At 57.1% G+C, this 25,150-nt stretch overlaps 1 protein-coding gene across 4 annotated transcripts in view; it reads right to left on the reverse strand.

Annotated features, from left to right (window-relative positions):
- The window catches only part of PIK3C2B (phosphatidylinositol-4-phosphate 3-kinase catalytic subunit type 2 beta), a 67,518-nt gene that overhangs the window by 25,496 nt on the left and 16,872 nt on the right, over positions 1-25,150 (reverse strand). For 2 of the 4 annotated variants that reach the window (XM_069545208.1, XM_069545207.1), the window contains 17 exons: positions 21,171-22,191; positions 17,858-17,958; positions 17,106-17,260; positions 16,812-16,932; positions 13,384-13,495; positions 13,180-13,259; positions 12,735-12,798; positions 10,920-11,066; positions 9,671-9,704; positions 8,684-8,879; positions 7,534-7,656; positions 4,490-4,657; positions 3,984-4,095; positions 2,841-2,983; positions 1,493-1,681; positions 314-407; positions 82-176 (listed from right to left, as the gene is read on the reverse strand). In XM_069545208.1, coding sequence (XP_069401309.1) covers positions 82-176; positions 314-407; positions 1,493-1,681; positions 2,841-2,983; positions 3,984-4,095; positions 4,490-4,657; positions 7,534-7,656; positions 8,684-8,879; positions 9,671-9,704; positions 10,920-11,066; positions 12,735-12,798; positions 13,180-13,259; positions 13,384-13,495; positions 16,812-16,932; positions 17,106-17,260; positions 17,858-17,958; positions 21,171-22,103 — 2,867 coding nt within the window. In that variant the 5' untranslated portion in view covers positions 22,104-22,191. Of the gene's footprint in view, positions 1-81; positions 177-313; positions 408-1,492; positions 1,682-2,840; positions 2,984-3,983; positions 4,096-4,489; positions 4,658-7,533; positions 7,657-8,683; positions 8,880-9,670; positions 9,705-10,919; positions 11,067-12,734; positions 12,799-13,179; positions 13,260-13,383; positions 13,496-16,811; positions 16,933-17,105; positions 17,261-17,857; positions 17,959-19,495; positions 19,815-19,914; positions 19,932-21,170; positions 22,192-25,150 lie in introns of those variants that run through there. The other 2 variants (XM_069545211.1, XM_069545209.1) reach the window with 2 other exon arrangements.

Raw genomic sequence — 25,150 nt, forward strand, 5'->3', positions numbered from 1 at the left:
GCCCCCATCCTGTAGGCTGAAAGTAAAGTGCTCCCAAGTGAGGGAGACAAGTCTACCTCTCCCCTTTCTGCACAGTTTTACCAGAAGAAGTAGTGAGTCACTCTCAAGTCAGAGACCGCTCGCTTCAGGAGGAAGCGCACCAAGGGACTGTCCAGGTAGCATTCATACTTTAAGGCCTGGGTGGGAGACAGGGGACAGGGGGCTTTGTTGACTGTCCGTACTCTATACCAACCAATATCCTTGTAGAATACAGTCTGTCTTGGGGTCCCGGGGGCGGGACCATCAGAACTGGAGAGAAGGCCAGCCCACTCACCTGCACGAGCTGGGGCAAGTAGTCCAGCAGCTCGGCATCAGAGAGGGAGCCGATCCACTGTACGGCCATGCGACGCACCTCCTGGTCTGGGAATCTGCAAGACAGGGCCCAGAATGCTGACAATCCAGTCCCAGGGTCTGAGGCACAGGAGTGAGCAAGCACGCTCACACCGGGGCCTCAGAGGCACGGGTGGAGAAAAGGTAATGACTTCCAGAATCTGCCAAAGCCACTAGGAGTCCTAAGCACCTTTTCTGGATTGCAATCCTTGAGAATGTCCCAGCCCACGTTAGAGTCAGCCTCAGGCCATGGAAGTCACTCTCATTCCCTGTATGAGCTAAAGCAAATGAGACAAAGTCCTCAAACCCACTCCCAAAGATCTCTTCCTTAATTCCCACTCTGCTAGAGATTCCCATCATCAAAGAGCTCTCAAGAGAGTCAAAGTGCTATCACTTCTTGGTACCATCCTTTAATGCGAAACTTGTCTGGTGAGTAACAGAGATCACTATATATAAGCCAGTATACCTAGCCAGAATTAGTTTAGCAGAGATTAGAAATCCATTGCCTAGAAAAGTCCTGAAGGTAAGATGCATGGATTAGATACATTTTAATTACTAAGAGTAGTAGAAAATAAGCCAAGAACAGTGGGTACCATCTAGGGGTTTGAGACCGGAAGCCTGTGTCCCTAGTGGAAAGAAGAAAGCGATGGCTTCAGAAGTAGAACTTTTGAAAAAGTAATAAGATTTGGGTGAAACAGGTGTGTGCATACATCAAATCTCAGCAAATGTACACATAAGGCTCGGGCATTTATTTATATGTATATTTTATCTCAAAGGAAAAACTGTAAATAAACACTGAGCTCTAGTTAATGATATGCTTGCTAAAGAATTTAGGAAGGAGTTAGGATGTCTCAATTTACTTCAAAATGCATATAAAAATATGATATATTGATGGAAATACATATACAATAAATCAAATGTAATAAATGCTAAAGGTTAGAATCTAGGTGGTGGGAATACGGATGTTCACTATTTTCAGCTTTCTTGTATGTTTGGAAAATGTTCATAGTATAACACGAAGGGTAGGGGTGGAGAAACAGAAGTGGGAAAGCCCTGAATTTCCACGCCCACGTGACTGCTCGGGCAGGACTTTTGGTCGGGAAAGGTGGGTGTCGCGACTCACGTGGCGTGCAGGAGCCCCAGGGCGTCCTGGTGGTTCATGGGGGTCCACTGCGCCAGCAGAGCATAGGTGTCGGGGAGGCAGGCCCACTCCCAGCTGGGCGCGCTGGCAAGCACCAGCGGCAGCGCGCTCACCTCCGCGTGGCAGTAATATCGCTTCTCCCACAGGCGCTTTTTGTCCGCATCCGTGAGCCTGGGGGCGGGGGCGGGGGGCGGTGAGAGGGCGCGGGGCCAGCTGTCTGCCGGGCGCCTGGCCTCCAAGAGAACGCTGCGCCTCCGAGAATGCAGCGCACGACCTTCCCGCCTAGTACCCGAGGGGGGTTGTGAACGCCTCCGTCCAGGCTCCACCAAAGAGCCCTTAAGTCAGAATGGGGAAGGCAGATGCTGTCCCTAAGGGATCGCAACGTGTGAAGTGAACTTTGGGAGCCAGAGTCCAAATCTCAGGGACATCCGGGCCAAGCACAGGATAGGCTGCCCCTCCTGAGGATGCAGAGGGCATCTCCCAAGTAGAGCCACCAGAGGGCAGCGGTCCCCACGCCAGGGTTTGGGCAGCTGAGAGGCCTCTGGGGACCTCGGGGGCCAGCTGGAGCACCTGCAGCTAAGGGGCTTGGCCTGAGATGAGGTGCCCAATGGGGGAGGGAGCTGAGGGGCGGATGAGTAAGGGGTCAGCAGGCCGGGGGGTGGGGGTGGGGCGCCCTGATGGGACAGGAGCGAGCAAGAGCAGCCCCAGCTCTCTCATTTCCTCAGCTGCCACAGGCAGGGCCGTGCCAGAGCCAGACAGGTACAGGAGAGGACAGGCCAGGGAGCGCCCAGACCCCACGGCTCCTCAGGCTCCTCCAAACCAGCCGAGAGGAGTGGCCCCCGGGGGAGATCAGCTTGGGCTCACAGAGCCCCGAGAGCTGCCAGCTTGCCTGGAGAGCAGATCCTCTTTGGAAAGTGGCAGGGCCAGAGAAACACCGAGGCTGTGGGTGTGGCAGGGGCAGCAAGTGGGGGCACGGTGGGAAGCCCAGCGGCCCCCGCGGACAGCAAACAGCGGACAGCTCATCTGCGGTGGGCAGAGCTCTGGGGCTCCTGGCCAGCTGATCCTGGGTCAAGTGCCCGCTGTGGGGAGGGGCACTCCCCGATCTAACATCCTCACTGTGAGCTCTCCGCTCTCCTAAGGCCAGCTTTTGGAAAAGCTCTAGGGGCTGCGGAGCCCTCTTTCCAGGACTTCCCTCCCAGGTGGCAGTCAATGCCCACCCCAGCCCACCTCGCCCCCCAGAGCGGGCGGACAGGGACCCGCTGGGAGGCCAGCTGGAACCCGAGGATTCACTGGAGGCCTCGTCACGCGCGAGGCATGCCCTGCGCCTCACCAGTACAGGGACTCTTTCTGCACGATGCTCTTAAGTACATGTTGGTCTTCCTCCCGGAGGCTGCCAAACTCATAGCGGGGGCTGAACTTGTCTCCAGCAGGGCTGGTGAACTTGATGTCAAAGGCCGAGGTGGGAAAGTCAATCTGCGGGGTGACGTCGGGAAAGTGAGCAGAGAGAACCACAGCTGGGTGGGGCTGCCGCCCACCCGGGGCTCCAGCTCGCTCTTACCTGCCAGCATTCCTGCCTCCCTCCCTCCCTTCCCGCAGATTCTTTGTCTGCAAAATAACCTTGTTGGACCTGGTGATCACTACAGTCCCTTCCAGCTATAACCTCCAGCAAAAAAATGAGAAGGAAATGAAGAGACAGAAAGAAAAACGGTCAAGTGAGGAAGAGACTGGTCCCAGGCCAGAGCTCTGAACAGATGTGTGATTAGGCCGAGGCTGGCGGGCACCACCTGATGGAAGCCGGGACCACACGCGAGGCGAGGGCCCTGCCAACTCTGAGGCCGCAATGCTGCGTCCCCTTCCTCTGTGCTGCCACGCTCACCCTCCTGTAACGGACGTCAGAGCTCAGGGAGACCGTCCTCAAAGGGAGTTCCACATCCCTCCATTCAAGAACTGCTTATTGAAACCTAATATACACCAAGCATTAGGCCCTGGGTACAGGGTAGTAAATACGACAGATAAAAATGCCTGCCTCTTGGAGGTTTCATTCTGCATCCACTTTGATATTCCATATTCCAAACCAAAGCATCTCGTGACCACAGTGGAGCCGGAGAGTGGTAACTAGACCTTGGACCTGACCGACTCCTCCCTTGTCCAGAGAATGGGTCCCCCCACGGGCACCAAGAGGGGATGGCTCAGCCTACTAATATTAGAGTTCATCACAAGGGGCTCTGAGGAGCTGAGCCCTGCTTGGCAAGGGCCTCAAATCCCGCCTCGGGCCCCTTGAAATCAGGTGACCTCCAGGAGACAGGACTCGGACTCCACAGAGACGGCCCTCCCACTCTGCTCCAGCCTCATGCACCTGGTGGCCCCCGCCCCAGCTCCGCATGCTCTGCTACCGCCGGCCCAGACCCCGGGGGGAGCCTTGGAGCCGCCTCTGGAGGGGTCTGAGGGTGGGAGGGACGGGCTGGGCTCTCACCTGCAGGATCACACTATCTGGCTGATGGAAATTAGGTGCACTCCAGCGGGCACTGGGACTTTCCTGTGTTGCCGGCCATAAGCCCAGAAGCTTCCGGCCACAGGTCAGGACTCTAAGGGAGATGGAAGAGTGGATGAGCCAACAAACCCAGTGGCTAAGGACATGGTTTTCCTGCTGCTTCCCCATCCAAAAATCTGCCTTTTCTGCTTGAATTCTCTGCCCAACTCTTCTCTCTCATTCTCCCCCCAGACCACCAACTTTTCCTTCTTTCAAGCCTTAAAAAAAATCCCACTCTCTCCAGGAAGCCTTTCTAAGCTCACCACACCTGGGGTGGACGCCTTCATGAGCTAGAGAGGGGGACTGGTCCTTCCAATGATAAGACCAGATGGCATTACCTGAGCACGCATTTCCCTGCCCCTTCCCACCAGTCCTGGGCCGTGAGTCCTGCCCAGTCGCTTCCTTGGTCACACCTCTGCCTAGGCCCTCCTCCAGCCAAGGCCACATACTGCCTGAAGTTGAAGAGTGGAGCAGTGACCCAGCCCAGAGCTTCAGGCACCCGCCGCTGCTTGTTGGCCTCCGAGGAGCTCCCAGGCGGGGGCACGGGCAGAGCGTAGAGGGTGGCGCACAGCAGGGTCTCCCGAGGCAGCCGGTTCAGCTGCACAGGGAAGCAGATCCTAGGGAGCACAGGAAACCAGATCAGCCAGTGCTGCCCCTGTGGCCTCCAGGGCCAGGCGGCCAGAACGGCCGGCTGAGGCGGAGGGCTCCGCCTCCCACGTGCTCCCTGGGGACGCCTTCCTGCAGAACCAGGACAGACCCTAGACTGCAGGCAAAACTGCCCTCGAGGCCCTCGGGACCACAGTCCAGAGTCTCTGCAGCCTCTGGGGAGAGGCAGGCAAACATCTTCTGACTCTGAGGCTCCTCAGTGTAACCAGACAGAACTCACTTAGCCAGAGCCACCTAGAGTTCAGGTGACGACATGACCCGAACCGTCTGCCGCACTCCTTCCTGAGTTTCAGGATTTCTGCAGAGGGTCCCCAAGAACCCATTTGCTGACAGTCCTTTTCCACTGAACAATCCCTGCCACCAGGAAGCAGCAGCAAGATCTCTTCCTCCTGCTGACCACCCCCATTGCCACACAGCCCTCCCCAGCCCCCTCTTCTCCTAACCCACCAGGCACAAAGAGTTTGTTCTCACCCCCAACATTTTGAAAACCAAAGGGATAAAAAGAAGGGGCTCCTCCCCACCCCCGGGTAGTGAGAAAGCAAATGGCAGGGTCCAAAGAAGTCAAGCACAGAAGCCCCGGGGAACCCAGATGGTCTCCGGTCATCTGAGTCACACCACACCCAGCCTCGCCCTCCAAGTTCAGGAGCAGGCCCTGGGGTGGGGTGAGGGGGAAGGGGAGGGGAGCTGTGGGAAGAGGGAGGACCCGCATTACCTTTCGGGGAAGCTGTCCCGGGGCCAAAGTCCATGCTGTCACACCCTTCTGGCCAGCCCCGGGCCCAGCAGCTTCTACGCCCGAGGACACAGAGGCAGGGCGGCCACCCCCATGGTGAGCAGGTTCATGACCAGCAGCTCCCCCCACCGTGCCCCTCAGTCCTGGGGGAACCTCCACCTAAGCGGAGCACTCCCGCCTCCTTGCCAGAGACCGGCAGGGCCCTGCCCCGTCCCTACACCGGGGGCCCACAGCTATAATTAGGACCCCTCCAGGAGCCAGCACGCATGCCAGGCCCGGCTAGGGGCAGAGCCAGGCTGCTGTGCCTATTTTGAGAGTTAGCTGATCCACACACTACGGTGGGGGAGAGGACCGGCTGGCCTCACAGCAGAGAGGAGACGAGCTAGTTCCGATCCTTTCTTTTCACCCGAGAAGCGGCTTCCAGCTGGGCACCCAGAGGAAAAGTGGAGTGTGGAAACTTCTGAACTGAAACCAGCAAGTCTGGCCCCAGCCAAGGCCCACTTCTCCTCGCCCCTTGGGTATATCCGGTATTCTGAAATCTCCCCATGGACCGTCACCTGGGGTCAGTCAGGACATCCCGTAGGTGAGCTGCAGCCCTGGGCCTCCTCCCTTCTGCACCCCGTCCCTCAACAGCATGGCACAGGCGCCAGCTCCTGCCGGCAGGGGTCCTGGGATGTGCCCTTCCAGTCCTGGTTCTGCCGCTCCCAACCTGGGCCAGCTGTTCACACCCCTGTGCCTCAGCTTGCTTGTCAGAGCTTCACATGTGTGACACGTGTATGCTGTGTGCTGTTCTCTGTGTGACACTGCGGTCACTGCACTGGAGCCGAGTTACACATTTAGTCCTTTCACACACAGACATCTTCAAGTGTCAGTCACTGTGCCCGTCACTCCGAACAGAGAAACCGGAACTGAAAGGGCTCCCCCGGCTCCAAGCACGACACAGAGAAGAGAGCATTTATCACGCACTGGGGATCGTGCCCAGCGCTTTACTTGCAATGTCTCGACTGCTCTCAAACAACCCTACAGGGTAGGCTGTATCACCGTCCACTTTGGACTCAATGACCTGCCCAAGGTGGCACCTGCAGGGAGGAGAGGATGGTGGCATTCCAAGCCAGTGCTCTGAACCCCACACTGTAGCACGCCCTCCCACGTGCCTTGGTCTCGATCAGGAAGGTACCCAAGGGCGACCTGGAGGGGCAGCGCTGGGACGACCCCTTCCACGAAGCTCTAGGCAGGAGACCAGCCCCGTGGGGTCTGAGGCAGAGACTCAGGGAGCCCAGGGCAGAACATGCTGGGCTGCTTCCATGCCTCTGACGCTCCGCGGGGAACGGCTCACTGTGGGGTCTGCCTGGGCCAGAGCTCTGTAACGCTCCCTCCCTTAGCAGCAGTGGTAAGTGAGTCAGAGAGTCCCAAGGGGATGATGGAATTCAGGAGCCTTTTAATGCAGCCATCCTCCGCCTCTAAAGAGACTTTTCTGCCCTGGTGGCTGCTTAATCAGAGAACCGTATTTCCGCCTTTATTGCTCTAAGAACCGTAAAAGTGGACGGCAGGAGACAGGGGCTGCCCTCCATCCTGCTCGTCCGCCTTCAGCCACCTGTAAAATGGCCCACCTCTCCCAGACCTCCAGGCTCGCCATGCATCTATTTCAGCACCCCGTGGCCTCACCAAGGACCCTCCTCCATCTCCTAAATCTTCTGGTTTGTACATAAGGACTCAGAGATAAGTCAATCTGGGAAAGTGACGCTGGGGGAGCAACCAAACTCCCTGAGTGGATGGAGCACAGCACGGAAAATGCACAAGGTGCACGAGCTTCTGCAATGTCGCCAGCAAGGCACCCGCACCTCCGTTTCCTTCCTGTTTTGCTTGGCTGATGCCTACCTTCCTGACAGCAAATTACTGTTAATAGCATGGTGTTACTATCCTGTGCTTGTGGTTTCTTGCTTATATCTGTAACCTATCTCACTTCAGTGCCACAACTGCCTCTGAGGTAAACAAATGTCCCCACTTCACAGGTTGAGAAACTGAGGTCTCAGAGACTCTAGGACTGCGGTGGGCCCCGGAGCCTCAGGGAGGGGTCGGCGTGGGGGGAGCGCTTACTGTTGGTCCCAGATGACGAGGTGGAAGAGGTACTTGGAGAAGTGGACCCGTCGGGTCTGCAGGGGGCTGCACAGTTCCTTGCCGCCGTGGCTGAGGGAGCAGGAGAGGTAGAACTCTTCATAGCTGCAAGGGAAAGGAGGCAGGTCAGGGCCCTCGGCTCCCAGACGGCACCTTGGCACCGAACCACACCAAGCTCCATTTCCCCTGGTTACACTCTCCTCGGTCTGCGGGACCGGAACACGCGGTCAAGGGGCCGGACAGCCAGGTAGGGTCTGGGGACGCAGGCTCCGGGAAAAGCAGCTCAGCCTGGGTGCCCCTGCCCGCTCTGAGGCTGCATGCGGAGCCCTGGCCTCTGCCCCTTACTGGACTCAGCCCACAGCCCCTGCCCAGGGCCAGGGCCAGCGCCAGCCCCAGGCCCGTGTGTACATCTGTGCTGGTGCACGTAGGGAGGGGGGCGTGGGAGGAGAGCGCGACAGATGCAGACGTGAATGCCGACACGGGGGGGTCCCTGCGCCGACAGGTGCCTGACAGAGGAGGGCAGCGAAGGCCCAGGCTCCCAGAGTCGCCCTTTGTTCTCCGCCAGTCGCCAGAGGAATACATTAAGCAGGGAACAAAAAGAGCGGGGAAGGGGGCGAGGGTCCGGGAGGAGGGCGGAGTGGGGGGCGCCACAGGCCTGATCCCCTCGGGCCAAGGGGGCCGGCACGGTAGGGCCTGAGGATCATGCTAACGTCCCCCACCCGGCCCCGGCCCGGCCCCCGCGGGCCTGGGGACTCCAGACAAAAGTGTCTGCCGCGCCCCCGCCCCGCCCACTGTGCTCAGGGAGTGCGGTCACGGTGGGAGGGTGCACTCAGCCTGGGAAGCCGGGAAGCGGCCATCTGTCGCTGCCAGCGTGTCCCCCTCGCCGGCCTTGGGTGGGAGGGGCAGGGATGCCTCTGCAGCCAGCACCGAGCGGAGCGGGAATGCCAGCCCCAGCTGCCGCTGCCCCTTCCCCCGCTGCATGTCCCCCTTCTGTGTCCCTCTGAGTGGGCGCATGGGGCACCACCGTGCCACAGATCCCGAATTTAGGGCCGTGGAGTCCCATGCAGACAGAAAGGCATCCGAAGTGACACGCGGCTCGCTCCCTAGGCCCGGGCCAGGAGCCCGCATTCACCTGGTAGCCCAGACGATCGGGATGCGGTGGGTGGCGTAGACCGTGAAGGCCAGCGGCCCGGAGAGATGGCAGGCCTCCTGAACCAGGGCGTGCTTGCGGCTCCCAGGCGCCGCAGTCTGGAAGTCTGCGTTGAACGTGTTGCAGTACAGCTCCACCAGGTCCAAGATGGCAGCCGTCAAGGCTTCCACGACCTTCTCTGTTTAAGGAAGGGCACAGGAGGAAGAGCCCTGAGGGGCAGTGAGCCCCACTGCGTGGGCAAGGCACTGCCTGGGACTGCCAGCCACACGTCTGCGCTGAAATGGGGAAAGCAGGAGCACAGCACACGCTGCTCATAAAGGGGAAGATGCTCAGTTCTAAACACCGTCCTTATTTATATGCGCTGCTGCTTATTTTGTGTTAAATGTCCTTTCTTTTAGGAAATAGTCGGAATAAGAGTTATCAGTTACTAGGAAGGCACCGCTTAGCAAAATAAGACCAACAATTGTATGCTGGTCACCGAAATAATGCTTTTTGGTCCACGAAATCTGAAAGATTGGGAATCACTGATCAAGAATCTGGAGATGTGAGCAACGTATTTCTAGGATATGGGCAGCATTCTGCTTGAAAGACTCAGGAGGATCCTAGGGACAATTCTTTATCACTGTCGTCCTAGGCCCCTGCTAAACTGGAAACAGGGGGGTTATGAGCCTACAGCCTACTCAAGTGAAAGTTTTCCCATTTGGAAGCCGGGGCACCATGCCCACCCCCACACTTATACCAACTCATCTCCATCTCCCAGGGACACCATAGGAATAACTAGGAAAAATAATGCAAAAACATTTTGTGGAAAGAAATGTGCTCTCCAGCTGTGTCCACACCTCATATAGGAAAACACACACACAGAGGCAGACTGGATCTATAAATCAAGGGAGCTGGGGAGAAAAAGGAATCTGGGTAGAGCCTGCGGTTTTCACCCTCCCCACCCGCATGAAGAGAGCGGTCCCTTACCTCGGTTTTCCCTCACGGCCAAGACGGTGGGATCCTGTTGGGGAGAAAGGAGGAGAAGGGGAGCTTCAGGGCCACAGTCCTTTGCATCACAGCTTTTCATAGCTGCCCTCATCTGGACCAGGCTGGACCGAAATTCGAGGACCAGAGGTTCCCCAGGGAGGATACAGTGACAGTCTGTACCAGATCCGTGTGACGGACAATGAGCCAGAGCAAGGATACAGTCCTCGCGTCCACCCAAATGAGCCAGGATACAGTCTTCCCATCCACCCAAACAAGCCAGGGCACAGCCATCACGTCCACCCAAACGAGCCAGGATAGTCCTCCCGTCCACCCAAATGAGCCAGGATACAGTCCTCCCGTCCACCCAAACAAGCCAGGGCACAGCCATCACGTCCACCCGAACGAGCCAGGATACAGTCTTCCCATCCACCCAAAGGAGCCAGGGCACAGCCATCACGTCCACCCAAACAAGCCAGGGTACAGCTGTCACGTCCACCCAAACGAGCCACGATACAGTCCTCCCATCCACCCAAACAAGCCAGGGCACAGCCATCACGTACACCCAAACGAGCCAGGATAGTCCTCCCATCCATCCAGATGAGCCAGGATACAGTCCTCGTGTCCACCCAAATGAGCCAGGATACAGTCCTCCCGTCCACCCAAAGGAGCCAGGGCACAGCCATCACGTCCACCCAAACGAGCCAGGGTACAGCCGTCGCGTCCACCCAAACGAGCCAGGGTACAGTCCTCCCATCCACCCAAACGAGCCAGGATACAGCCATCGCATCCACCTAAATGAGCCCGTGCAGCCCTCGGGCCACAGCGTTAGAGCGCAGCGCCTGCGGTGCGTCTGGTCCTGTCTGCACAGCACACAGCCCCCGCCGGGGCGCCTCCCGTCCCAGGCTCGAGGAGATTCTGGTCTTGCACCCCAGTGGGTATGTGAACCGCCAGGCAGTGCCTCTGTGACTGTGAGCAGCCTTTGCCTGCGTTCCTGGCCTCAGTCCTGGTGGCAGGCCCCAAAGCATTGAAAGTATATGTATATATATATATATATATACTTTTCCCACGCTCAGACTCAGGGCAAGGAGACACACTTGGCCCCCATTTCCCAGGAACTTTGTGACCAAGTGTGCAGAAATGAAAGATGCAGGTGGAGGGAAGAGCCCTTCAGGAGGTGAACACCCCGCCACCTGGTTTCCCGGGCTACTCCCCTCCTCCTTCCCCACGCTAGCACTCTGCACCCCGTTACCTTCTGGATTTTAGGCTTCATTCGGGAAGGGCAGGGGGGCAGCTGGTTGAGAGCGCTGGTGATCTCAGGGGTTTCCACGGCAGCTAGGGCATTGCAGATGGCCTTGACGGACTGGACCACCCTGTCGGCCTTCAGTGGGAAGTCCCCCTGTGGGAGGCAGCACAATGAGGCCGGCAGGCAAGTGCTGAAGGGGAACAGGTTGGGAGGGTAACCTGTGGGACCCATGCTTTATTTTCAGACACCCAGCATTAGCGAATATCACACAGCTCCTGATGAATTAAAGGAGCCGTGCCCACGTTTCCCAACGCTTTCAGCCATCCTCACCGAACCTTGTCTTATCTCCAGCCTCCCTCTGTCCACTCGTCTGTTTATACTACACAGACACATGCGGGGTCTCACCAGGGTGACGTGCAGTTTTCATAAAATCAACGCACAGAGAATGAAGAGCAAGGGGCGCGTTTGCGCACACAGCTTTATTCTCCCACGAGTGTCGAGCCTGTCCCGGAGGTCTCATCTCAGCCCCACAGCCATGCCATGCCCTGCACCATGGCTCCAGCGGCCTTCTATTGTGGAATCCCTTCACCTTCCCTGCCCTGACTACCTAAGTAAACGCAGATCACAGACTAGCTAAATTCTCACTTCCTTCCCAGAGCCTTGCCTAGCAGTCCCCCTCTACATCACTCTCAAAGAGCCCTTGATTACCCAATACCAACCTGTTCTGTCTACTAATAGCTTTATGTTACTATTTCATTCTTTTGGCAGGAACACAAGCTCCCGGAAGCCTGACACAATTCTTATGCTTCTCCACCCACAGCGGCCACTAACGTAGGGCCAGACTAGTACAAAAGAGGCATTCAGAGAACTCATCTCTCATCACAGTAAAGGTCCAAGCAGAGGCTGCTAGAGCAGGGAGTCTGGCAGTCAGTGGAGGGGTGAGCTAGATACAAAGCTATATCCAGCTCCCCCAAAAGGATGACCACCATTTAAACAGCATCAGTGAGACAGGGATTGTTTCTGAAGACCACTATGTGATTTTCTTCAACTTCACAGCATGTGGCTGCTGCTGCTGCTGCTAAGTCGCTTCAGTTGTGTCCGACTCTGCGCGACCCCACAGACGGCAGCCCACCAGGCTCTCCCGTCCCTGGGATTCTCCAGGCAAGAACACTGGAGTGGGTTGCCATTTCCCTCTCCAATGCATGAAAGTGAAAAGTGAAAGTGAAGTCACTCAGTCGTGTCCGACTCTTAGCGACCCCATGGACTGCAGCCTACCAGGCTCCTCCACCCATGGGATTTTCCAGGCAAGAGTACTGGAGTGGGGTGCCGTTGCCTTCTCCGTCACAGCATGTGGGGCACATGTTTATTCTTATGGTTTTGAGGCTTAAAACTCCATGTGAATCCAAGTGGGGAGAGTCCTGGCCCTTCCCTACCTTTGGGATCTTCCACCTCTGGATGGTTTGCCACCTGTGACTCAGCACACAGGAGCTTCCTGGCCTTGTTCACAGGACATTCGAGTTCTGCAGCGGGGCAGCAACTATATGTCTCTTAGCTTTGGAGATGCTGTGCTCCAGAGAGAAGATCCAGGAATGACTCCTGACCTGCTCCCACAGAGGAGCAGAACCCTTCTCAACACACCTGCCAGCCGCCCGACAGCCGGCAGTCTTGGTGTGCCCACGTGCTAGAGGAATGAAAAGCGCTCTGCTAATAGACTTCAGGGTCTGCTCCAGATCCCCTTAGTGCTCACTGATCCCAGGAGGAGTGGAGGAGAGGCAGGAAGAAGTTTGGGGCCGCTGGGCCAGCTCCAGAATTTGTACTCACATCAGCCAACAGGAAGGCATCCACCTCATTGTGGTAAGTGTCGAACAGAAGACTCAGGGCCTGCCTGGGGAGTTGGGACAGGGAAATGTCAGAGTAGAAGTCAGGACAGATCCAGGGTTCTGGAAGACCCATGTTCTCCCTCCTCCTCCTCAGCTCAGGAATCAGGCTCTGGTTTAAGGGGGTTTCCGCTCTTCCTGTCTGTCCCATGCAGACTGAAGGCCAGAAGTCCCTTCTGTGGGCCCCCTCTTACTTGGAGAGCGTAGTAAAGTACTAAGGGAAGGCACATCACACACCCTGGAGTGGGGATCTTCTCCTGTGAGACTCTGGACCCCATGCCCGACACCTGCAAGAAGCCCGGGCCCCGGCAGAAAGGCAAGCAGGGGTGCCCCTAGGGTCCCCTCGCGCGCTCTGCTTGGCCCCCATCCAGGACGGCACCCGCTCTCACCTGCTGATGGTCTGCTTGACTGGCCTCTCCTGCAGGTGGACGAGGTAGTTCAAGGTGGAGGGGCTCTGGTCATCGTTCACCTGTGTGAGGAGCACCCTGTTCAGAGAAGGGCGCTGCCTCGACCGCAGCCCCGCGCTCCTGCCCCAGGCCCACGCAGCGTGCTCCGTGTCCCCGTGCAGGCCCCCCTCCCCGGCGCACACGAACCGTGCGGGCCAGGTCACCGCGCACGGTCTTCTGCTCCATCAGCTGCAGCCGGATGTCGACGCCAAACTTCCGACAGTACTGGATATACTCGTGGCTGCCCAGGGCGTGCTTGCTGGAGGGACAGAGGGACAAGGCTGTTAGCATCCTAGAGACTCAGTGGAACTTTCAAGGGAAGTGCACACCTCAGCCTAGGGGCCAGAGAAACAAGAGGAAGGGGAGGCGGGAGAGGGCAGTATATCTGTGTCGTACCCTCTACCCTGGCTGCTGGGAAATGTCTCAGCAGAACTCAGGGAAAGAAGCAGAGGTGTATCTAAAGAAAAGCCACCTAATACCGCTAACCCTCGGTCTGCACAAACACTAACTTTGCTAGGTATTTATTACCGTTATCACTGGTTCAACTCCAGGGGTGGGAACTTCTGGAGAGAGGAGGGAACAGAGATTTCTCAGGGGTAGTGTTTAAACTCCATCCTCCCTGGCGGCTCAGACAGTAAAGCGTCTGCCTACAATGCAGGAGACCCGGGTTCAATCCCTGAGTCGGAAAGATCCCCTGGAGAAGAAAATGGCAACCCACTTTAGTACTCTTGCCTGGAGAATCCCTTGGACAGAGGAGCCTGGCGGGCTACAGTCCATGGAGTTGCAGAGTTGGGCACGACTGAGCGACTTCACTTTTCCTCTTGGCTTTGGTATATATGTGTGTTAGTTGCCCAGTCGTGTCCAACTCTACGACCCCGTGGACTGTAGCCTGCCAGGCTCCTCTGTCTGTGGGATTCTCCAGGCGAGAATACTAGAGTGGGTCACCATGCCCTGCTCCAGGGGAATCTTCCTGACCCAGGAACTGAACCTGGGTCTCCTGTACTGCAGGCAGATTCAATACCAACCAAGCCACCAGGGAAGCCTAACTTTGGTATATAGGACAGATCAGAAGCCAGCGTAAGCACAGGCGGTCTTAAGTCCCCCCACACTGTGGTCTTAAGTCACACACTCCTCACTATCACCATCTGGGGTGCCGAGGCCAACCAAGGAAACCCACCAAGATTCCAGGTGGAACTATCCCCAACCAAAGTCCTGCTTCTCACCTCCCTCTGTGGGTCATGTGACTGTGAATAACAATATAATCTCTACAGACGACCTACATGCCATTACCCCTGCTCAGAGGACAACACACGAGACGTCCGTGCCCCTACCCCGCCCAGGCTCCAGAGAAGGCGCACTAGGGGGTCCCCCGGTGATCCAGCCCCAAGTCGAATCTTGGTCAGAAAGGAAGCCTGGGATAAGGGCAGACAGAGTCCCCCCTGCAGGCCAGCTCAGCAGGCCTGGGCCAGGTCCCAGCAACTGGGGAACAGAAGCCGGAAAGGGACTTCCTTCCTCAGCAGAGTCGGGAGTCTAGGCCAGAAACGGCGAGGAGAGCAATGCAGAGGGCTCTGTGCAGAAGCCGACGGAGGGGCCCAGGCCCACGGCCAGGCCAGGCCGCTAGGACGTAAGTGGGTTGTCCACATACAGAGGGGCCAAGCCTCTGAACTGGGCCCCCCCTGCTGAGACTGGGTGGCAGCCGAAACCTGGGGGTGGGAGAGGCTGGGCCATGGGGCGGGGCTGGCAGGAGTGCCTGGGAGGAAGGAAGAGGCGGCGGAGGTGGGGGAGGCGGCAGGAAACCCAGCCCTCCCCTGGGACCATCTCAAGGTTTTTATCGGGGCAGCCTGCATCCTGGACTGCCACTCCCCCTCAGCGTCAGCCCCTCTGCTAGGCCAGGGGAGGAAACCCAGGGCCTCCTGGGAGGCAGCAGCTTTCTGGAGCCCCTGGAGGGGCCTTCCCACCTCCACTCACGGCAGGTGCTCAGGGGCCTGGGCTTTTCTATTGCACGAGAGGGAAGAGACGAGCCCTGGCGGAGGAGGGCTCCTGGACCACGAGTGATGGACACAAGTCCCCGGGGAGAGTGATGGACACAAGTCCCCGGGGAGCATGCCTGACTTTCTCTGTGGAAGGCCTTCCTCCGCATGCCTTCCAGGTAGAGGGAGGCAGGCCTGACCCTAGGACCAACCATCCTGCTCCCCTCGCCTGCGACACTCCCCCTGCATCTTGGCAAGAAGTCAGCACCTGACCGCTTATCCACCACCTCTGAACTCAGGGGCTGAAGGACTAGGGGCCGTAAAGGAAATGGCAGTATCCAGCTGACCTGGGTCCTCTCTTTAGACTGGTCCTTCTCTGGGAATATTTAGGGATTGCTCATCAGGGTGTTCTCATCTATAACCCTTGCCGCATTTTACAGAAGAAGCTGAGGGCCAGAGTCTCACAACCAGTTAAGAGGCAGCCAGACCCCAACCCGCTGTGCTTAGGTGCCCACGGTGCCCACTGCTCCTTCAGACAGTGGCAGCGGCTCTCTGCCAGGAGCCCCTGAGCCTGGGGCCCCTTTTATTCTTCTGGGGGAAAGTAAGTATACATTGAACCTCCCTGGAGTTGTGCCACGTAGGGCCCTGCCCTCTTCTTTTCTCTCAGTTTTCCTGTTGAGGGCACAGAGACAGGAAGGGCCCACAATACCCCTGAGAAGCCAGCCAAGAATGGCGCTAGTCACAGATTAGGCGTCCTTGCCTCTCGACCTGCATGGAAGGGAAGGAGCAAGTGGCGGTGTTCCCCACGTGCCCCTCAGCCCCTCAGCCCTGAGAGGCAGCCTCTTCTCCCCATTCCCAGGATCGGCTGCACCAGGCGGCCAGGGACGAGGGCAGCAGGTGGCTGAAGCTTGAGGGGGAGGGCAGATCTCTCTGTTTCCTGATCTGCTGACCTCTGGCTGATTCTGCAGCCCGCCACACAGCCAAGCCACCCGAGGGGTGCAGCCCCCTCTCCACCAGCCCAGCCCCCCAGAGCCCGGCGCAGTGGAAAGAAGACTGGTCCCCATCAGACTTTCCAGTGAGGCTGCTCGCTGCAGAGGACGCCGAATGGACGGGTGCTGGAGGCGCGCCTCTGGTGGGGAGGACAGCCAGCCCCACATGCCAGCGGGGCAAGGGCTCGCTGGCAGAGGAAGGGGGAGGAGAGCAATTGTGGTTCTTACCCCTGGTCCTGGGGGCACTCTGCCCAGTCCTCCTCCTGCCCCCGGCCGTAAAGACACTGCACGTAATCTGGGGCAGGAGAAGAATAGCCCCCCGCCCCCCACACACATCTCTCCACGTGCAGAAGTCTGCAGGCAGATACGATCTTTGCCCAATCCCAGTTCCAAGCCCTTTCCACAGCAGATTTGTCTCAGGAAGCCAGCCAAGCCCTCTGGAAGACCGAGCTCCTGGGGAAAGCGCAACGTGGCTGAGAGTATGCCCGGAAAGCAGGAGTCCTGCCTGTGGCCAGGCCTTGAGCCCAGCGTGCCCCTGCGAAGCCCTCTCACAGCCCTGCGCCCCAGAAGACACGCGCCACCTCCTGCCCGCTTGTCCCCCCCCCCGCTCACTCACTTCTGCAGGAACTCCTCCAGCCCACAGGGCTTCAGCACAAAGTCACCCACGTCGACATCCCTGAGTTCCTCACGGGTGTAGCACAGGGTCTGGTGGATGAGCAAGTCTACAGTGGAGGAGCCTGAAAGGGGTGAGGCGGGGGGGCAACAAGGGGGTCACTGAGGCAGGCGGGGCTCAGCCTGAGCCCCCTCGCCCTGCAGGCCCAGCACCAGCCAGTGAAGCAGTCTGGGGTTTCAAAACAGTCACCCCTGCCCCACCTCTGAGGATGCCCACGCCGCCTCCCCCCCAACTTACAGTTGCAGGTAAAAGTGAGTGGCTCCCGCAGGCTGTCACACAGCACGGTCACCTTCAGGTTCACCTCGTCCCCAAGGTGCTCCGGGCTCGGGGTGACAGCACTCCAGACGTACCCGGTGAGGGAGTAGTCCCGGACATCAGAGCCGGATCGGAGGCTGTGCAGAAAGAGAGGGGAAGACCTGTGCCTTCGGGAGACAGTGGCGGACAAGACGCCTGCTGGGACCTCCGTCCTGAGGCCCAAGGACCGCTCCATCCCCACCCCGCCTGCGGCCCTCCCGGTCTTCAGGCCAGCATGGGGACAGTGGGGAAGCATCTCTGCTAAACCATGTTCTTGACACTTTTGTTACAGTCGCAAAACGTTTCTCAAGCTGAGTTGAACATTAGGGACAATTCTAAACAACACAGCTTTCCGTATTAAGTTCCGAGGAATATTTTTCCGGATCCATTTCCTTTCTCTTTTAGCTCCAGATAAGATTACACCCTTTATCTCCATCTGGAGTATATTTGCTCCTAAGGGCAACTGCTCCTGAAGTGATTGGAATACTTTGTTAGAGCCAAGTTTCATGAATGTTGTCCAAAATGTGAAAATTCTAAGACTCCAAAAGAGCCTACCAATACCGGCTGCAGGAAGAGCTCCATAGTTATCACTGAGATCTATTACACATGGCTCTTCTTCCTGCCTGGAAAGTTCTGAAAGGAGCGAGTCTCCTCCCCATCCCACAGCCCTCCCTAACCCCGTCATTAACTCTTACACATCCAGCATGTGGCAAAATGCAGCAACCTCCTCATCTCTCTCCTCTGAGACCTCAAACAGCTCATGGCCATTGGTGACGGCGTGGGGCCGGGAGCCCACCTTTAAGAGAAGAGCAGCTGACTCAGAGCCTTTCCCTCATCATCCCCTTCCCACAGGCCGCTCCTCGATCCAAACTCTTAACGTCTGGGTGTAAAGGCTTCCTGGTGAGAGGGGCATAGGAAAAGGTGGGACTTTCAGGAATGTATTTATCTAATAGATAAATACTGTCCTGGGAGACTAAGAGCCAAGTTGAAAAAGCACTTGAAGTCTTGCCTGAGTTTGGAAGCCTGGATGAGATGGATGCGAGTGTGGCCAAACCTCCTTCTGGAGAAGCCAGTGTCTAATAAGCTCAAGCCTGCAGGTCACGCAGCGCCCGGCTTGCTGGACCCCGGGGCTGACTTTCTGGGGGGTGCTCTCAGAGGCGTGGCGGGAAGCTGAGCGGACAGCTGTTTCCCCTACCCCAGAACGGAAGCCCCGCAGATTGCCCAAACAGTCCCCAAGGAAGCGGGGCCCTGGGCAACACTTCAACATCCACAGCAAGCCCCAGGGACCCAACACAGAGAGACTAAGAGACCACAGATGGAGGCGGTGACTCAGACACACGTGCCTTCCCGGTCAATGCTGTCTGCGGAATACAGTGTCAAAGCAGCTTTCTGGGCAGGAAAGGACCTGCTAGAAGGGTTAGGTCCTCCTGGGTCTTTACTCTGCTGGTCCCCCACAGCTGGAATGTCAGGGAGCCTGCCTGAGCTCCGCTTCCGGTGCAAGAACACGTGTGTGCCACCTGGGATTCTCAGATAGGACCTCCACCACAGGGCTGTCCAGTCATCCACGGAGAGTTTTAAAGCAGCCCTCCAACAAGGCCTGCAGCACAGCCCCGGGGGGACAAAGTGGAGGAGCGGCTGGTGCAGGTCTGGCCTGACAGACCTGCCCAGAGCCCCGGGGAGGCCACCCACAAGGAACCAAGTGACGGCTCAGATGGGGCGCCAGCCGGCATCGGGGAAAAGCGCCATTTCCGAGAAGCCGCGCACCAGTCTGCTCACACCAGCCCTACCTCTCATCCTGCCTGCCCCGCCCCAGGGCAGATGGCAGCAAGTGAGCTCCTCCTTTGAATATCCAGTTCGCTTCCTCTGAGTGACCCTCCTTCACTGGCCTTGCCCCCTGGGCGGGGGTGGAGGGTGTGCAGAGAGAGGAGGGCAACATGGGGGCAGTTGTCATGGGAGGCCCTGGCCTTGCCCCCCTGGGCAGGCACGGAGGGTGTGCAGAGAGAGGAGGGCAGCGTGGGGGCAGTTGGCATGGAGGCCCTGGCCTTGCCCCCCTGGGCAGGCATGGAGGGTGTGCAGAGAGGGGAGGGCAGCGTGGGGGCAGTTGGCATGGGAGGTCCCGGCCCTGCCAAGTTCGTGCTGTATCCCAGTCAAAACAATAGCGCCACTGTCAGCAGCTCACCCACAGAATCGAGAGCGACAGAGACAGAGAGACAGACGGGGGGGGGGGGGGGGGGGGGGGGCAGGGGCAGAAAACAGAGTGGCCAGCGAGGGCCACGCAGGCCCTTTCAGTGCCGCTCACGGGCTCCGTAAGAAAACAAAACAAAGCCACTTACGTTTGCCTGGCCGGCAGGCCCTGCGGGCATCACCCGATGCTGGCCAGGGGCACCTGCAAGGTAGAGGCTGGCAGCAGGGGCCCCGCGCCGGCACGTGGAGCCAGCCGTTGCCTTAGCCGGCCCTGCAGGCCCGGGATGAGGAGGGTCGCTCCCGCTGGAGGCCCGGCGAAGGCGAGGAGGTGGTGTGGGCCGGGAGCCGGAAGGGGCCCCGCTCCTGGGGTGAGCCCCCACACCAGGCTGGGGTGGGGAGGACCAAGGCCGCATGTCCCCCTAAGAACGGGCAAGAGCTCTGCTTTGCCCTAGCTTCCTCAAGGAGACTCTGGATCAAGTTTCCCCCAAGAATTCTGATAACACACAGGGGATGTGGGAAGGGTGAGAGCTGGGGAGGGGGAAAGGGAGCCACAGGGGTGCCCACCTACCAGGGTGGCCTGACTCGGTGCGAGCAGGCCCAGCTGTGCGAGAACAGACTCTCCCTGTCCCTATAAATAGCAGGAACAGCCCCACCTCTCGGAGCAGGGCCTTTAAAGAGCCTGGTGCCCTACAGCTTATCCCAGGAGCTGCCTCTGCTCTGGGGACTCTCTTAACCAGCACAGGAAGGAAGGACCACGTGGCTTTTCCAGAGTCGTGGAGGATCCCAATTACTGGGACGTAACGTGGGAAAGCCCCAGTGTCCGTTAGACAATGGGTAAGGAGAAAACAAGGATGGAATGAAGTGGAACGCCATTAGCACAGAAGGCATCTGCCAAGGGGTGCCTCTTGCCTCCTCTGGGGCCAGGGTTTCCAGAGCCCAAGGGCGAAACACGAAGCAGGCTTCAGGTCCTGCCCTGAAGGGGATGCTGCTGACACTTTTTAAACCAAAGAGAAAAACCTACCCTGTGCTTCTGTGTAAATACTCTGCTATTGTATACTATGTACTGATAAGAGTGAAGCTATTACTGTCATACTGCATACTTTTTTCTAGATATTTTCACTGCAAAATGAGATGGATGATGGTGATGATGGCACAACAACATGAGCGTACTTAACGCTGCTGAATTGCAACTGACGACTGGTTAGGAGAGTAGATTTATGGGATGTATGTTTTATTCCAGTGAGAGAGAGGCATGCGCGCGCGCGCACAGAGGACAGGGAGGAGACAGCAGGGCAGAGACACAGAGACCCGGGGAGAAGTGGGGGAGAGAGCAGAGAGAGAAGGTGGGCGAGCACCGTGGAGCTTCGGGGTGAGAGGCAGCAGGGCTCTGCACCGCGGTTCATCACGCAAGACGCTGAGACGTCTGGCCAGGACGGGCTCCGTGAGCGCCAAACATGGGTCAGGCTCGGGACTCAACCCCATCGTCACGCAGCACTTTTGGCCGAGCAGAAAGTCAGAAAGCAGAGGCCGTTCGGCCATGGAGTCAGTGCTGCATCTCCTCACCCCAGGTCTCCCCTAATATCACTAAGCGGGCATTCAGAAACGCCCGCACCCCCAAGGGCGGCTTGGCCGGGACACACGAAACTTGGCCCTGAAAAGGAGCTCCCTCTCCTGGCATCCTTCCTCCCTTCCTCAGCCTGGCCTGGGGCACAGGCCAGGGGCGAGGGTGGAGCAGAGCTGCATTCGGACAGCGAAGAGGAAAGAGGGACTGTTCTGTTTCTGAGGGACAAGGGGAACGGGCACAGAAGAAACAGAGGTCCTCACCGGGGCTGCGGAAATGCGGCGGTTCTTGCCGGGTGTTGCGTTTTTCCGGTTGGCGCAGCGGGAGGCGTATGTGCGGGGGGGCACCTGGGGGGGCATAGTCTTGCTCCGGGCCACGGGCTTCCCAGGAGTGTCCTTGGCAAAGTCCAGGGGCCCCCGACCCTCCTTCCAGTCCCTGGTGGCATCCCGCAGCATCTCTGCGTCGTAGGTCGACTTCAGGTTGAGCCGTGTGATGGCGTCATTGATGCCGTCGTAGTCCATGGACCCCAGCGGCCGCCCCGGACTCCCACCTCCCAGCTCCTCCTCCTCCTCTAGGATCCGGGGCCCCAGCAACTTGCCTGGAGGTTGTTCAACCAAAGAGAAAGTGTTGATGTCACTGGGCTGGGAAACCTTGGAAGAGGAGGGGGACCCCTTCCTGGGAGGCAGGGGAGGAGTGTCCCAGATAGAGACTCGGGGAGGCAGAGGAGGCGGGGACAGTTTCTTAGAAGAGTCTTCTCTGTGCCTTGGTCCTGGGGACAGGGAGAGCCCCCCATCTGAACCATCAAAAATGTAGAGATAGTCTTCGGCCAGGGAGCCTTTGGGCCAGGGATCTGGGCCAGGCTGGGAGCCCCGGGAGGTAGAGTGGTTGGACAGCCCTTCCTGTGGGGAGACTGAGTTGTAATTGAGGGTAGGATCGGAGCCAGAAAGACCGCGTAGCAGCTTGAGGTCCTTCCGCCTTCCGGCTGGCTTGCTATAGACATCCAGGACAGGCTCATCCCAGCTGATCAGAGAGGGGTCTGCGTTCTGCTTTGCCCTGCTTTCCTCCTTGTCGTGCCGAAGCCGGGACAGTGCATCGTACTCCATCTGCAAGGCTTCAGCCATGGCCAGCTCTTTGCGGCTGATGCCCACCGACTCCAGGGACTTCCAGTGCTCCCCACTGCCCTGAGTCGAAGACATGGTGAGGACGGGGGAGAGAGCAGACAAGGAAGTCGTCTACTTCATGGCAACGTCCGGTCTGCAGGACTGTGGCATGGTGTCTGGGCACCTGCAAGGAAGGGGTAAAAATACCAGTCATTAGGTCTCAAAAAGAGATGGGTCAGCAATTTGACTGGGCGCTAGAATCTGGGCCACTGCCTGTTTCTTGAGTGCCTACAACAGATGGAAAGAAACAGAAAGATGGAGAAAAAATCAGAGAGACACCAGGAGAACTTTACGTATCTATTCATCCACCCTTCCATTCATCCATACGTGTTTCTATCTCTGGTCCCTAAATCCCATCCTCATCTCACTTACAGGTACCCCAAGGAAAGAAGGAGGCACCTTGCATCAGCAAAGACAAAAAGATAGAGACAAGGGCTCTGCAGTCAATTGACAGCTCTCCAACATGAATGGGCCTAGAGATGATCATACTGAGTGAAGTATGTCACACAGAGAAAGACAAATTCCATACTGATATCACTTATATGTGGAGTCTAAAATATGGTGCAGATGAGCATATCTACGAAACAGAAAGAGAGGCACAGACACAGAAATCAGACTTGTGGTTGCCAAGGGGGCGGCGGCGGGGAAGGCTCAGGCGTATCAAAACCCGGGGACAACCCAGTGTCCATCAGCAGGTGAGTGGATTAAAAAATGTGATACGTCCACACAGCTGAATACCCCTCAGTATAATTATTGATACATGCAATAACACGGTGAATCTCAAAATAACTATGCTGAGAAAAACAAGTCAGACAAAAGATTATGAGTATGTAGCATTCCATTTATATAAAATTCTGGAAAAGGAAAACTAATCTACAGCGAAAGTGCAACTGTTAGTCGCCCACTCAGTTGTGTGGACTCTGTGATCCCACGGACAACAGCCCGCCAGGCTCCTCTGTCCATGGAATTCTCCAGGCAACAGTACCGGAGTGGGGTGCTATTCCCTTCTCCCAGGGATCTTCCTGACCCAGGAATTGAACCTGCATCTCCTGCTTTGGCAGGCAGATTCTTTACCACTGGCTTCAAAATTTATGAAGTTGCACACTTCACATATGTACAGTTTACTATATGTCAATTATACTTCAATAAATCTATAATGAAAAGTACAATAAGGCCCTATGAAACAACCAGTCAGACTGCACTGAGATCCTCCCAAAATAAATCAGTACAAGCAATAAAACAAAACTTGCCAACAGGTAAGACCCGGGTGCCTGATGAAGGGGAGGTGTGCCAAAATCTTGATTTCCCTCAGCCCTTGGGAAACCAGACAGGAAGATCACACACACACACGCCTGGCCAGCTGCCTCTGCCTGAGCAGCCCGGTTCATTTACTCCAGCACTGGCATCCTTCTCCTTCAGGTGCTGTGGGATGAAATGGCATGAAGACATGGTCGTGATGACTGGTTAGCCTGGCCCAGTGGTTCTCAACCCTGGCTGCATATTAGAAACACTGGGGGAATTTTTAAAAGTACTGAAGCCCAGGTACTTTCAAGAGATTCGGATTTAATTGGTCTGCAGTAGGCAGTGGTATTTTCAAAAACTCCCTAGGAGACTTCAGACTGTAGCCAAAGCTGAGAACCACAGACCTGTGTGTGTATGTGTGTTTCAGATTAGGTTGGGATAGCTGAGTGTGAAGTAAGTCACTTCTGATGCTCCTCACCAGCAGCTGAGTTCACCATTTCTAAAATTATAAAAAAATCCTTCATTTTATTGTACTGTTTTGCCCAGCAAGTTACAGACACACGAAGCATGTCCTTCCTGATAAGAAAATTGAAAACTTCAATAGAAAATAAGTTCAGATAGGTGCACGGTGGCAAGTTCCATCACACCCCAAATGAGTTAGGGCAAGAGCACCCTTTACATGCGGCCCCCTCCCAGGCCCTGGAGCACCCATTAGGCACAGGCTGGCTCCGTGAGTCTTGGAATGTATTTCCCCCAAAGTGGAATAGCCCCAGCCCAGCTTCAGGGTATGCAAAAACGGCTCTCCGCTGCTTCCTCTCACTTCTCCACCTTTCAACATCTCCTTATAGACTACTTTTTATCCACAGAGGAAAAGAGAGAGTCCTGCTATTTCAAATTCCAAGGAATTGGATGAGCAAATGGAGATACCCAGAACTTGGCTGCCCAGAGACGGGACACTGGACCCAAGAAAAGGAGGCCCAGTGCTTTTGATAGGAGACTAGATAAACGCTCAAAGCTGAACTGAGCTTGTGCTCTGCTTAGTCACTCAGTCATGTCCAACTCTTTGTGACCCCGTAGACCGTAGCTCGCCAGGCTCCTCTGTCCATGGGGACTCTCCAGGCAAGAATACTGGAGTGGGTTGCCATGCCTTCCTCCAGGTTTAATCCAGAGAATGGCTCTATTTTTAGCCCCAAGCTGGAACAAGCATAGTAGTAAGACGGCTTGGCCTGGCACCGCTGTGAAGAGAGAAACTGAGGCCACTGGAAATAATTTCTCTCAACATCTTGCCTCTCTTGCCCACTAACTAACTGAGCCATGCCTGCATTCAGCCTCTTTTTCTTCCGTCGGCCTCTGGGGAAGCAGTGCCCATCCCGCTGACTTAGAAGCCTCCTGGGCACTTGCCCCACCACTGGGTCTCCTCCACACATGCTCCACAAACTCCCCGCCCCTCTCCCGGACTTTCACCTCTTCCCCTTACCTGGCTTGCTCTCTGCAGCACTTAAACATGTTCAAGCTTCTTCTGGTCTTAGAAAGAAAGAAGAAACAGAAGCCTACACACACTCTAATCACCTTGGCTTCCTGTCCTTCAGCTCATGCCCGCTCAGTGCTCCCTTCCCTTCCGAGCCAAGAGCAGACGACACACGGTGCTTCTCAGGTCTCCATAACTGGCTCCTCAACTCACTGCCACCTGCCTTCTGCCCCCTGCACTCCACTGGAATGCCCCAGCAACAACGCCCAGGCTCCCCGCTTCCACAGAGGTTTCTATCTGCCCAGACACCGCTGCTGCCCTTGGCTCATGGACCATTCCCTTCTTCCCGTGCTCTTGACCCGCTGCCTCCCAT

The sequence above is a fragment of the Ovis canadensis genome, chromosome 12, assembly GCF_042477335.2.
Source record: "Ovis canadensis isolate MfBH-ARS-UI-01 breed Bighorn chromosome 12, ARS-UI_OviCan_v2, whole genome shotgun sequence".
NCBI lineage: Eukaryota > Metazoa > Chordata > Mammalia > Artiodactyla > Bovidae > Ovis > Ovis canadensis.